This window comes from Oikopleura dioica, chromosome 2, assembly GCF_907165135.1.
Source record: "Oikopleura dioica chromosome 2, OKI2018_I68_1.0, whole genome shotgun sequence".
In the NCBI taxonomy this organism is placed as follows: Eukaryota; Metazoa; Chordata; class Appendicularia; order Copelata; family Oikopleuridae; genus Oikopleura; species Oikopleura dioica.
The window spans coordinates 15,900,165-15,911,752 of NC_137292.1; the positions used below are offsets into that span (position 1 = coordinate 15,900,165).

The window sequence follows — 11,588 nt, forward strand, 5'->3', positions numbered from 1 at the left end:
TTGTCTATCTTTAGCTTGTGCCAAGGCAAAAAAGGCACATTATAGACAGCGCTCGAGCCCCTCGAATCGAAGCATTTTACTGTTGCAGTGAAAAGTAAGATATTCAAGAGCTTTAGCGCGAACTCGACGTCAATTTTTTCTTCATTCGCCGGAGAAAATTGGATAACTCTTACAAATTCGTAGGTTAAAACCGACCAAAAACCAACCAACCAATTCAAAAAGTCATAATCCATGGTCGGTCCGGTCGGTGCCCTTATTAATCCGACCATTTCCGACCAGGTCGGCTTTTTTGGTCGGGTGGTCAGGGTTCCAATTTTTCTCAAAAAATATTTGAGCGGAGCGAGCGGCTGAGCGGACGGCTGAAAAAAAATTGAGCGAGTGAGCGGACTTTGAGCGGAATTTTTTTTATTTCTTTCCGTTTGATAATATTTCGACAAAGGTCAGTAGATTTGACCGCAGTACGAAGGGCCGAGATCTGTCCGCGCAAAAAAAGATGAAGAAATCGAGCAATTGCTCTCGTTTCTTCCAAAGACAATCATCATGTTCTGTTTGTTTTTGAAAACCTTCTCTAGCTAATATTCGGACATCGTCGCCTTCGATAATCTTCTTTCTTATACGGGATCGGGAAAGAGGGTCGAAAATCTGTAAAAAGGAGTTCTGATTTTTTCTCTGGTATTCCTACAATAGAAAAGGAGCTTTTTGGCTTCTCCCAATCAGAGCATGAAATAGCTCTGAGTGATCATTTCGCGATGCGCTCGCAGGCGACCAATATAATTGCGAGAAGAATGCCACTAATGCTTAGTCGCCGCTCACTCCGCTCAACTGCTTTCGCTCAATTGAGCGAGCGGGTGAGCGACCGGCAATAATCAGACTTTGTTCTGAGCGAGCGAGCGACCGCTCACCGCTCGCTCATCGCTCGCTCACGACCAAATACCGCTCACCGCTCAACTAAAATTGGAACCCTGCGGGTCGTTGCCGACCCTAGCTATCACGTCCTTGTCATAAAAAAACGTCCGAACGAAAAACAAAAACGAAAAGTTGTCTCGATTTTCCGATTCAGAGAATAGATCTGGTCGAAGAAGAAATTGCTGAAATTGAAATCATTGGAAATCGGCCCTACTCTGTCAATTATACTGTTTTATTCGAGACAACATTCGATTGCTGCGAATATAATTGAATCAACGAATCGTTGGAATTCGCCATCAATCGTCGTCTCTCATCGACCGGTTGATTTCCAAACACGCAGCTTATCAATCGAAAGAATTAAAAATAAACTCACAAGGCTGAGAGACAAGTTAAAACGCAATTGAGAGAAACGCATTTGAATCACTCTTTTCCGCTCGATCAAAAAATAATCATAATATTTTTATAAAGTTAAAAATAGAGAAACTCCAGAGAAAAAGAATTTCTTCAAGTCGATGGGATCGCGAAATGCCGATGAAGAAGACGAGCGATTGGTGAACATCGACCACGCGGGAAAAATCATCGAAAAAGTGCTCGAAAATGTGAATTTTGATTGTGGAAATTTAGTCTGCAACTCGACCAGTCAAAGGATTAATACTTGCCAGAGCTCTTTGGAAGGAGATTTGAAATTCTAATTTTTTTACAGAATGGTCAATGTCGACTGCGGCGACAAAACATGTCATTTGACATCGCGGGACGCGTACATTTGCGAAAAAATTAAAAACATCGATTGTTCTAGTGCCACACTAGAAACTCGGCTCGGCGACATGTGTGGAAAATCTGAGTCTGGAAGAGCTACGCGGCTTTTTAGGCTTATTTTAGGGGGTGATGTCTGGAACCGACAAAAAAAATTTCGACAAATTTTGCGTTGAAATTTTCAACAAATCAGAAGCCTGGATTTGGCAAATCGGCCAATCAGCAGCCGAGCAGGCGCCCACGCAAAATTTGTCGAAATTTTTTGTCGGTTCCAGACACCACCCCCTAAAATAAGCCTAAAAAGCCGCGTGGCTCTTCCAGACCCTGACTCAGGTTTTCTACTCAGGTTGCCGAGCCCAGCCAAGAAAATGAGCAGATCAACTGCCAAAAAACACTCATAAGCACGGAAGAAAAAATAAATTTCTTGAAGGAAAGTTTCAATTTGAAATTCGAAAAAATAAATCTCAAAAAAGAATTTGGACTGTTCTCAAAAATATTCGCGCAATAATTTGGTCAATTGCCAGTTTACCATTGAAGAGATGAATTCTGAACTGAATTTACTAGAAGTATGTTTTTTCATTGAAAATGAGTGTTTTTGAAACTTTTGTAGAGCAACAACGAAAACGTTAAAGCGGAAAGCCAGACTTGCCACCAGCAACTTGGCGATTTTAAACTTGAATGCGAGCAGAAACTCAATTCTTCAAATTTGTATGTTTTTAGTCGACATTTTGGGTTTTATTTCTCTTTTTTAGAAATTATGAAGTGCTGACTCAATCTCACACCGATTTATCATCAACCCTGGCGCAGTGCAAATCAAACTTGACAGCTACAAGTATTTCTGAGTGCTCAATAGGAACAAGGTTAAAAATAATTAGCAAAGCGTTTATTTGGGAAGGTTTTTTATAGCGAAAAAAATTTTCGTGGCTGGCTCTCGTTTGATTTGCCAGTTAGCCAAATATAGGTTTTTCATTGGCTAAAAAATTTCACGAAAATTTTGTCGCTATTTTTGTCGCAAGCTATCTTTTTGGACTAAACCAATTTTTGGAAGTGAATTTTTAGATAGCCAATAAGTTTGCTGTATTTGGCCTACCGGCCAGTCAAAAACCTTTTCAAAAAAATCTGTTTCAAAAATTGGTTTTACCCATTTTTTTGACCTCGAAAACGAGCAACAGCTGGTTTTGGCCTTCTTTGGATGATTCTTTTAGCTGTCTGCTGCTTTTTCTGCGGTGGAGGAGGAGGCTTTCTTTCCGCCAGGAGACGGTACATGAAGGTAAGAGATAAAAGACAAACACTGAAATCCACGATTTCAGGCTCAGCCGAAAGAAAGTAACAAAAAGCCATTTTGGAAGGGAAAAAACAAGGAAGAGAACATCGAGCAAAATCCGAACGGGTCGATTTTAACTGGCGCTTATTTAGTTCCCGAGAGTCCTCACATAAGCGGAATGCAGGTAAAAAAGGAAGAATAACCAGAACTAGAATAACCGCTTGAATCGTCTAGACACCTATTATGGTAGTTGATGGACCAACCAGTACTGCTGGGCGGGCGGCGAATGTTTTTACCGACGCTAATGGCGGTACCTATCACCTCACAGTCCCGAACCCGCGCTTCCGAATTGCAAGACTCGAGGATCCACCGGCCTACTCCTCGCACCAGAATGCCTCACGAGCGCAGTAAGTTTGCCTTTATCAAAGTGGTAGTAGGGAGTCATCATTCGAGCTGCCCCTAACCCCAAGCCTAACCAAGGGGGCTACGCCCCCTGGAGCCCCCACCTAAGGCCTAAACCAGGGACCCCCGTTAAGAGTTCCCAGTCCCTAACCCTAACCCTAACCACTAGCCAGATTCTAGAGATATTCGATGGCTCAAATCATAGGCTCGAATGATAGCCCCTCTAGCCGATGAAAATATGTGAAGCTGTTTTCAAGGAGAAAATACTCGAGAAGTTGCGAAAACATTCTGACCGCGTCTCGAGACAGCTCCCCCGGAAAACCTTTCAACAGACAAAGAAGTTCTTCTTATGATCAAATTTTCCCCCGGCATTTTAACACATATCTTCAATAAAAAGTTCTTTTCAAGTATTGAAGTATATTCGGGCAGTTGGCATGCTTTGCACCAATTTTCTAACAATGATCTGTACAGAAATTCTAATTCAGAAGCACACTTTCTTAGTTCGTTTCCTGGCAAACTGTATAACAATAGAAGTATGAACTTGAGGGCTAAAAATGGCGAGTAAGGAAGAATTCGGCTGTTTTTTCAGAAGTTGTTTTTTAGTCTTCGATGGGCGGTGTTTTGATTCTTTGCATGTGCATTCTGCAGCCGTGGAAGCAAGCTTGGCAGAAGACTCCTTCCGAGCGGTGGAGCAAGTTGCAGTGGACAGACCGGTGTCGGATCTAGGCGTTTTCGGTGAAATGGAATTTTATGGCAAAGTACCTCTTCGTTGTCCGGATTCGACCGAATCGACCAAATTTCTGGATAAGAAACGATGTGGCCTTGAATTTCCAGTTTTCGGAAATACGGCGCCGGGAAACCTCGGCAGAAATTGATTCCTGCCACTGTTTTCAGAAACTAAAAGCGTTATTTTCATGTCTCGCTGCTTCTTGTTACCTCAGAAACTGCGGCAGGGCTTTGCTCGACATGAGTGAGCTGGAGTGAATCTGGATATACTTTGCGCCCGTTAGCGTTGACTGTAATGTCCCAGTCGGACTGAATTCGGACCTCGATGACGATTCGTCGCTGGTCGATTAGGAAGTCGTCGACTAGCTTGATCCACTCGCAGTACTTTTTCGAGCAGTGCGTTAGCAACCATCCTTCCGCTTGGGTTTCCTAAAAGAAGAAGTTACATTTTTAATAAAAGAAAAGATTTTTTTTTTCTTAAAATTTTTAAAAATCATTGAAAAAAAAAACTTTACTTGATTTATTTTTTATTTTAATCAAATTATTAAATAAAAGTATTCAAAAATTTTAGATTTAAAATCATATGTTTTGTTACTATCAATTATATTATATATTATTATTAAAATAATTCACGGAATAATTATCATTATGAGAAACAATGTTGACCTTGTCATTTATACTTTCAGTAAGAAGCTTACCTTGAGAATTTCCAAGTTTCGGGAGAGGCCGCCCTGGTTCGGCGGCATTCTCTCAAATGCAGAGCGCGGGTTAATCTCTCTTTGATCGCCGCTGCTATCTCCGTTGACGCTGCCGGTGTTCCGTTCGAAATCGCCTTCCGCTGGCTCGTTCTCTCCCTGCTGCTCTGCTCGCTGCTGTCCGCCCTGGAGGAACTCGCTGCTCGAGTTGCTTTCCTTGACTGCAGAGGCGTCGTCCTCTGTCGCCTCGATTTTCGGACTTTGGCTCTCCGCTTGAACAACGACGGATTGAGACTCTGAGGCTACGTCACTCGCTGTGACGAGCGATTGAGAATTGCTACTTCCAGAAAGCGAGGAGTAATTGCTTTCCTCGAAGCTTCCTTCTCGATCCGGCGACTTTCGCCTGGTCGCGTACCAGTCCCCGCGGACGGCGGCTTCGAAGTTCTCGAGGCAGTCTTCTTTCACTTGAATGTTTGTGTAGACCCATTCCCGCTTTCCGCCGGAGTCTGAGCAAAATATTTATTGATATATTTTTACCTAGGGTTTGGCTGGGCTCAGTTTATGTAGAAACCCTAAGGGTTCCTTACTTGGCTCAGCACAGTGTGTAGAAAACCTAAGTCAGGGACTAAGATCTCAAAATTGCATTATGGAAAGCCGCAAACTTATTTTAGCGGCTTCCCAAAATTAATTTCCCGAACCACTATTTAAATCTGTTGAAGCCACTTTGCGGCGTCGTTGAAAAAAGCCGCTACGGGGCTTTTCATTTGAGATCATTCAGACCCTGACTCAGGGTTTCAACACATGTTCCCGAATACAGTTTTATGCATAAGCAAAAATCGTAGAAAATTTTCAAAAATTTAATCTCAACGACTTTGCTTTGTTAAGATCTCATTTTTTCATTATGATTCTATTGATAATTATAGCTTTTCAGCAAGGTCTTCAGGCAAGGTTCAGCAATAACCTTTAAAATAGCGGCGAAGGTGTTTACACTCTTGCGTTATCGAGCTGCGGAGAAGCCGTCCGACTTGAGAGAGATTTTGAAGCGGCTTGCGAGGATGGTTGGTGTTGTAATGGGCCAGCATTTCAAGGGCTTTGACATAGGCGCCTTCCGCGGGCTCGTAGTTGTTTTTTATCCAAGTGACGACGTTGTTGTCGATCGTGTGCGAATTGACGCCCATCGTTTTTCGTCTTTTCGCTTGCAAAGTGACTGCTACAAATTAAGCGGTTACAATAATTTACGAGTTATTTAGGCCATAAATTTTAGGGTATTTTTTTAAATTTAGGGTCCCAGTGGTTTTTCTCCAGAAAGGTCTTTGCCTGTGTGTAGTAGATAATTTCTAGAAGACACCGAAAAGGTGAGCGTAAAAACGTCCCGGCGTAAGACGCGACCACTCTGGTTTTGCCTCTTTTCCCATTTACCAAAAAATGTCAGCTGGATTAAGACGGACTAACCGGAGACATGCGCGTAGTTGTCGTAATCGTTTGAAGAATTTGGCCGTTTCGGCATTGCCTCGTCTTGAACTTGGTCCATGTAGCTCAGCATCGTTGGCAAGCCGCTCTCCGCCATCATTTTCGCCTTTCGGTAATTACTTCCGCTGCTGCTCCAGGTGTCTGTAGCTGCCTGTTTCTGTACTGCTTGTGCTTGCTCAACGATTGGAGTCGCTGGTGCTGGGTTATCAGCAGCGCTGCTGGCACGCTGCCCGAGATCTTTGTAAACCCAAACGCGCCGGCCCGCCACCGAGATTTTCGTCCGCCCAATTGTTGGAAAATATCGCCTAATTAGACTGCCCACTTGGTAGCTCTGCAGCGGCGCGAACAGGAAATCCTTGGGAAATTCCGATCGATACTGGTTTATGATGTCCTGGACGGTGGAGCAGGCGCCTTTCGAGATTACGAAACGCTCCGTTAGCCATTGGGCCACTTTGGGCTCGAAGCTGAAGTTCGGATTCGGAGAAAGGCCGAGCGACTGGTCCGATTGGTCGAAGTCGTCTTCATCGTCGCCGCCGTCGATTGTGGTCGGAGTCATCGTTCCGGAAATCGACCTCGGCCCGGACGAGCCGGAAGTGATTCCGCTTTCTTCGTCCTCTTCTCTTTCCCGCTCAACCTTTTTCAAATCCAGCGCCAGCGGAAACTTGGCACTTTCCGCCGCTTCTTTATTAATCGTTTCTCGCGCTGCACTACTCTCATTTGCATGTTTGCTGGGAGTCGCCTTCTGCCGCGGCATCTTCTTAGTATTTCTAAATGAGTGCTCTCGTGATGACGGAGAAAGTGTCCGACTGTGTGTGAGTGTGTGTGCGTCTCTCTCGTTCTGTTTCTCGTTCTCTGTGAGTCGCAACCAGTGACGCGGTGACTCGGGCCCGGGACTATCAAATTTGACCACCACACCGACCAGGCTCTGGCCACGCTGCGACGAGCGGTGAGTGTGGTAGCGCCAGCGACAGTGGCGGAGAACGCCGCCGCACATCACGATTCTGCTCGTTTGGGGCCACCCCACTGAACCGACAAACCGCGACCGCCCGAAAACTCACACTCGCAGTACCACTAGTGGCAGGTACCACTCCACTGCCGTGGATAGAAGTGAAGGAGTTAGGGACTAGACCGACCGTTCTTTTTCCGATTTGGAAATTCGGCCACGTTGGACCAAGTGGTAGTGGCCAGGGGGCCGGCCAGGTCCCGCGCTCGGTCGCTGGTTAATCGCTGGCTGCTTCCAACCGCACGACCAGAAAGCGATCCCTTGTGTACACTCGCAACAAACCAGACTCGAACTAGAAGAGTCCGCCCTGGCCGCCTTTCCGCCTTGCTATCGATTGATGATTTTTAATGAAAATCATGGGATAAGTGTGCTGGTCTAGTAACTGACCAGTGCTTCCTGCCAAAGCCTCGGCTGGATTTGGTATTTATGGAAAGCGAGTGGATGGGCGATAGATTCGTTTTCATCAAAAGAAAATGAATTCTATCCGTTCATCCTCCAGTGGACCAGAACTACCTTCCTAGTGCAGTGAACAATTACTTTCCAAATGTATAATAATCGTAAATTGGCAGCTAATCGCCATACACACACTTTCTCGTACAATTAATTCTTTGTGCAGTGAAGTATTAATTCTCATATTTTAGAAGCTCTCAGATCAGATTAACCATTTTCAAAAATTAGGATTTGCATTTTCATTTCCGCTTTTTTCATGCCCATAAAATAAAAATAATAATTGATTTTCAACAAGTTAGCTAAATTAAAGAGTTCAGAGGGCTATTCACGACTGAAAGGATTTTCGCTGTTGCATGTTTTACATCATCCCGGGGTCAAGTGTGCGTGTCCAAAAGGGCGATAACCATCTTTGCCACCTATCCTTACTTGGATACTCTTAATTGTTTAAATTCCAGAGAACTTCTCATCTCAAAAAAGAAAATTAAGCGAGGATTCAGAATCTGTCAAAAACGAAATTTCTTTTTTCAACTTGTTTTTTTTTATAAAAATTGTTTAAGAAAAGTTGATAAATTATATTTTTTGAAGAAAATTTCTTTTTTAAGGGTTTTTAAGACTTATTCAAGAGAGAATTCAACTGAAAGTTCAGATATTGATTGGAGCGTTGCCTTAGCCCCGCGCTCCTACGTTCGCCCGAACAAGAGATTCCTTCTTTTTTTTCGTTCACACACGTCCCGATTTTCTTTGAAAGAGAAATAACTCCACGCTTTCAGAAAGAGAGAGAAGCAGCCACTGAACAATGGAAACAATCGCAATCGGCCAAATGTTAATGCCGATTTTGGCGTTTATTTTCACCTGCGCGGCGGTGAGCCTCGCCGCCTCTTGCAAATTTATCGGACACGGAGAAGTCGCCTTTTTGCCCATGGTCGGAATCGTGGTCAACGTGTGAGTGCCACTTCGCCAAAAGCGCCTTAATTTTTAAATACTTTATAAAACGCCCTTTCCAGTTTCTACATTTCCACAGCAGTGATCACGCTAGTCGCCTCGAAGATCAATTGGGCGGACGGCTTCGTCGGAGCCGCTATTTTCTCCGTCATGTCACTTCTTAGCGCCTCGCTAATGGCTGCCTGGTCCTACTCGCAAACTCAGAATAACTCGAAACCTGCCGTAAGTACTCCGCTTTTTACCCTTCCGAATTTTATTTCAGGCGATCCGAAAGCGCCTGAGCTGGATCCTGCTCATTTCCTACTCTCTTCAAGTCGGACTTTTCTTCGGCCTCGTAATGCTCCTCAAGGATGCTACTGCGGTCACTGCCCTTTAAAACTCCTGCTCCAAAAAATAAATCAAGAACAAGACCAATCAAGCGAGTTCTTTTTTCATTCCACAGTCCGTGATAATTCTTTATTCCTTCAAAAAACATTTCATTTTCGTCTCTTTTTGTGCTTCACTTTTCCGATTCTGTCTTTTATGCTTCCTTCTTCGTCGAACTGTCGCTTCTTTTTGCTCTTTCGTTTCGCGTCTTCTTCCTTGATTTCCTGGACGGCGATTCGCTTCGCTTCGTCCACCCGTTCTTTCAAAGCCATCACTAAAATTCAGTAGTTAGCCAGTTGATTCTCCTCAAAGGTACCTTCGTCCTTTTCGTGCGGCCACTGGTCCAGTTTCTTTCCAATGTGGGCTTCGATCTTCTGGTACAACTCGACGTCGTATTGCGAAACAAAAGTGACTGATTTTCCCGCTCGTCCAGCTCGGGCAGTTCGTCCCACTCGGTGGATATAATCTTTCGTGTTTGTCGGCCTAAATTTTGTAGTGAAAAATTGAAATCAAGGAAGATTTTGGGCTTGACAGTCTTTTGAGCAGCCTGAGTCAGGGCCTTGATTCGTGTTCTTGGGAGCGTGAGCTGTGTTCTTGTGTGAAAGTTAGGTCCAAACGGATTTCCTTGACCCTGATTATATTTGACTCATGACCTGAATGGGAACACAGGGTCTGCGTAGAAATCTGAGTAACAAGAATTAAACCGTGACTCAGGTTTCTTTATAGACCCTGAATCCTTACACAGGTTCTGAATGAAATTTAATCAGTTTCAAGGAAATTCACTTTCACACAGGAAGTCAGGCCCAAAAGCAGGAATCAAGACCCTAACTCAGGTTTCAAGAAAGATTGCCGAGCCAAGATCAAATTCTTACACATCGTAGTTGATGACTACATCGACGTGGGGAACGTCAAGACCGCGACTGGCGACGTCGGTGCAAACCAGAATCGAGCGAGATTTGGCTTTGAAGCGAGCCAGGGCGCCCAGTCGCTTTTGTTGGCTCATTTGCCCGTGTCTAGATTAATGATAAGGAACGTAAACTTGATTTGGCAAGGACTTACAAAGGAACAGAATCGTAGCCGAGTCGCTTGACGAGTCTGGCGATGAGCGAGGTCTTGGCGCAAGTAGAAGTGAAAATCATGAAACTGGAGCCCTGCAATTCGTTCAAAAGAGAGACCAAGTAGCATTCTTTGTGCGCTTCGGGAATGAACAAGTATTTCTGGATGTTTTTGTCGACTGTTTTGTACTTCGAGTTGATCGACACTTTGACGGGGTTTTTGAGCGCCGCTCGCTGCAGTTTCTTTACTTTTGCGGTCATTGTCGCTGAAAAGAGCATAGTCTGTCTTTCTCGTGGAATAGCGCGTAGAATCTTTTTTCGAGGATCAAATTTGGAAGCAAGATTTTCATCGATGCATGAATATTTTTTTGAATTAAAGATCCTTTCCTTGTCAACTTCTGCTTCAAAATCCAAGTTCAAAATGCGATCCGCCTCGTCCATGATCAAGAACTTGAGCGCTTTGAGTCCGAACCCCCTCGTTTTCTCCAAATGATCGACCAGTCGACCGGGCGTGGCGACTATCACGTGCGGCTTCTTGGCCAGCGCTAATTGCTGGCTCATCATTTCGATGCCGCCGACGATGCAGGCGCAGGACAAACCGATCGCGCTACCGAGAGCTTGGAATTGTTCGCGGATTTGAAAAGCCAGTTCTCGAGTCGGAGTCAAAACTAGACATGAAAGGCGCCCGCCGCCAGGCGTTTTTAAAAGACTCTGAAAAAAGCTCCTTAGATTGTGGTCGACAAGAGGGTTTACCTGAAGAACGGGAATGGCGAAGGCAGCTGTCTTTCCCGATCCGGTCTCCGCCAAGCCAATGACGTCCTTTCCCTCGATAGCGATGGGAATGCTCTTCTGCTGGATGGGAGTCGGCTTGCTCCATTTCAAATCCACCGCCGTCTGTGCCACTTCATCGCAAACGCCGAGACTTTGCCAGGCTTCCAGTCCTTCAAGAGTGAATTCCTCCTCTTGATTTTCGTCTTGCTCGTGCTCCGATTCCGAACTAGACATTCTAGCTTTCGAAATTTTAGATTGAATAATTCATTCTTGTATTAAAATGAAAATGTTTCCGTTTATTGAAAAAAGATCAGGATCTAATATGGGCAGTATTAAATTTGAGCAGCGCGGCGGAAAATTCAGAAATCAACGATTTTTCGCAGCTTCAAGCATTCGAGCACCCATTTGACGGGGACGCAGGCGACTTTTCCCTTCTTGTCGGTCTTCTTGTTCGTCACGATCCAGTGGGTGTATTGGAAGTAGGGGTCCATTCCGATTATCGATTGGTCAGCTTTTTCGAGGTTCAAAATATTAGACAAAAATACCCAGAATGGATGACTTCCACCGGTAAAATAGGTGGTGGTCTAAACTTTGAAGTTGTTATGTGCGATAAGAATTTCGTGTGGCCTAAACTTTGATCGTTCTCATGTGTGATTCCTTGAGAAAGTGGCCTAAACTTTGATTCTTCCTATGTGTGAAAGTGGTCTAAACTTTGAATTTCCCCCTAGGCACTCTGACTAGTACCATGTGTGTCATCACCTTGAATGAAAACCGTTATCCTTATT

The 11,588-nt window shown here is 44.4% G+C and overlaps 4 protein-coding genes across 4 annotated transcripts; 2 read left to right on the plus strand and 2 right to left on the minus strand.

The window, feature by feature from the left end:
• The first annotated feature begins 2,137 nt into the window (after positions 1–2,137).
• LOC145698515 (uncharacterized) lies at positions 2,138–3,718 on the plus strand. The gene is made up of 7 exons (XM_081775715.1): positions 2,138–2,225; positions 2,270–2,367; positions 2,412–2,554; positions 2,826–2,929; positions 2,970–3,107; positions 3,158–3,330; positions 3,583–3,718. Exons 1-7 carry the CDS (start codon positions 2,199–2,201, stop codon positions 3,716–3,718), a joined length of 819 nt encoding a protein of 272 aa, XP_081631841.1. The 5' UTR covers positions 2,138–2,198.
• A 28-nt stretch (positions 3,719–3,746) lies between these two features.
• Positions 3,747–7,237, minus strand: LOC145696493 (uncharacterized). The gene is made up of 6 exons (XM_081773539.1): positions 6,199–7,237; positions 5,708–5,956; positions 4,750–5,252; positions 4,262–4,480; positions 4,088–4,222; positions 3,747–4,047 (listed from the first exon to the last, which is right to left on the minus strand). Exons 1-6 carry the CDS (start codon positions 7,208–7,210, stop codon positions 3,925–3,927), a joined length of 2,241 nt encoding a protein of 746 aa, XP_081629665.1. The 5' UTR covers positions 7,211–7,237; the 3' UTR covers positions 3,747–3,924.
• A 1,205-nt stretch (positions 7,238–8,442) lies between these two features.
• LOC145696495 (uncharacterized) lies at positions 8,443–9,025 on the plus strand. The gene is made up of 3 exons (XM_081773542.1): positions 8,443–8,611; positions 8,674–8,833; positions 8,874–9,025. The coding sequence occupies exons 1-3, from the start codon at positions 8,466–8,468 to the stop codon at positions 8,985–8,987; spliced, it is 420 nt and encodes a 139-aa protein (XP_081629668.1). The 5' UTR covers positions 8,443–8,465; the 3' UTR covers positions 8,988–9,025.
• A 28-nt stretch (positions 9,026–9,053) lies between these two features.
• LOC145696494 (putative ATP-dependent RNA helicase DDX47) lies at positions 9,054–11,041 on the minus strand. Its single transcript, XM_081773541.1, has 5 exons — positions 10,786–11,041; positions 10,037–10,743; positions 9,850–9,990; positions 9,294–9,460; positions 9,054–9,251 (listed from the first exon to the last, which is right to left on the minus strand). Exons 1-5 carry the CDS (start codon positions 11,035–11,037, stop codon positions 9,088–9,090), a joined length of 1,431 nt encoding a protein of 476 aa, XP_081629667.1. The 5' UTR covers positions 11,038–11,041; the 3' UTR covers positions 9,054–9,087.
• Between the last annotated feature and the right edge of the window lie 547 nt (positions 11,042–11,588).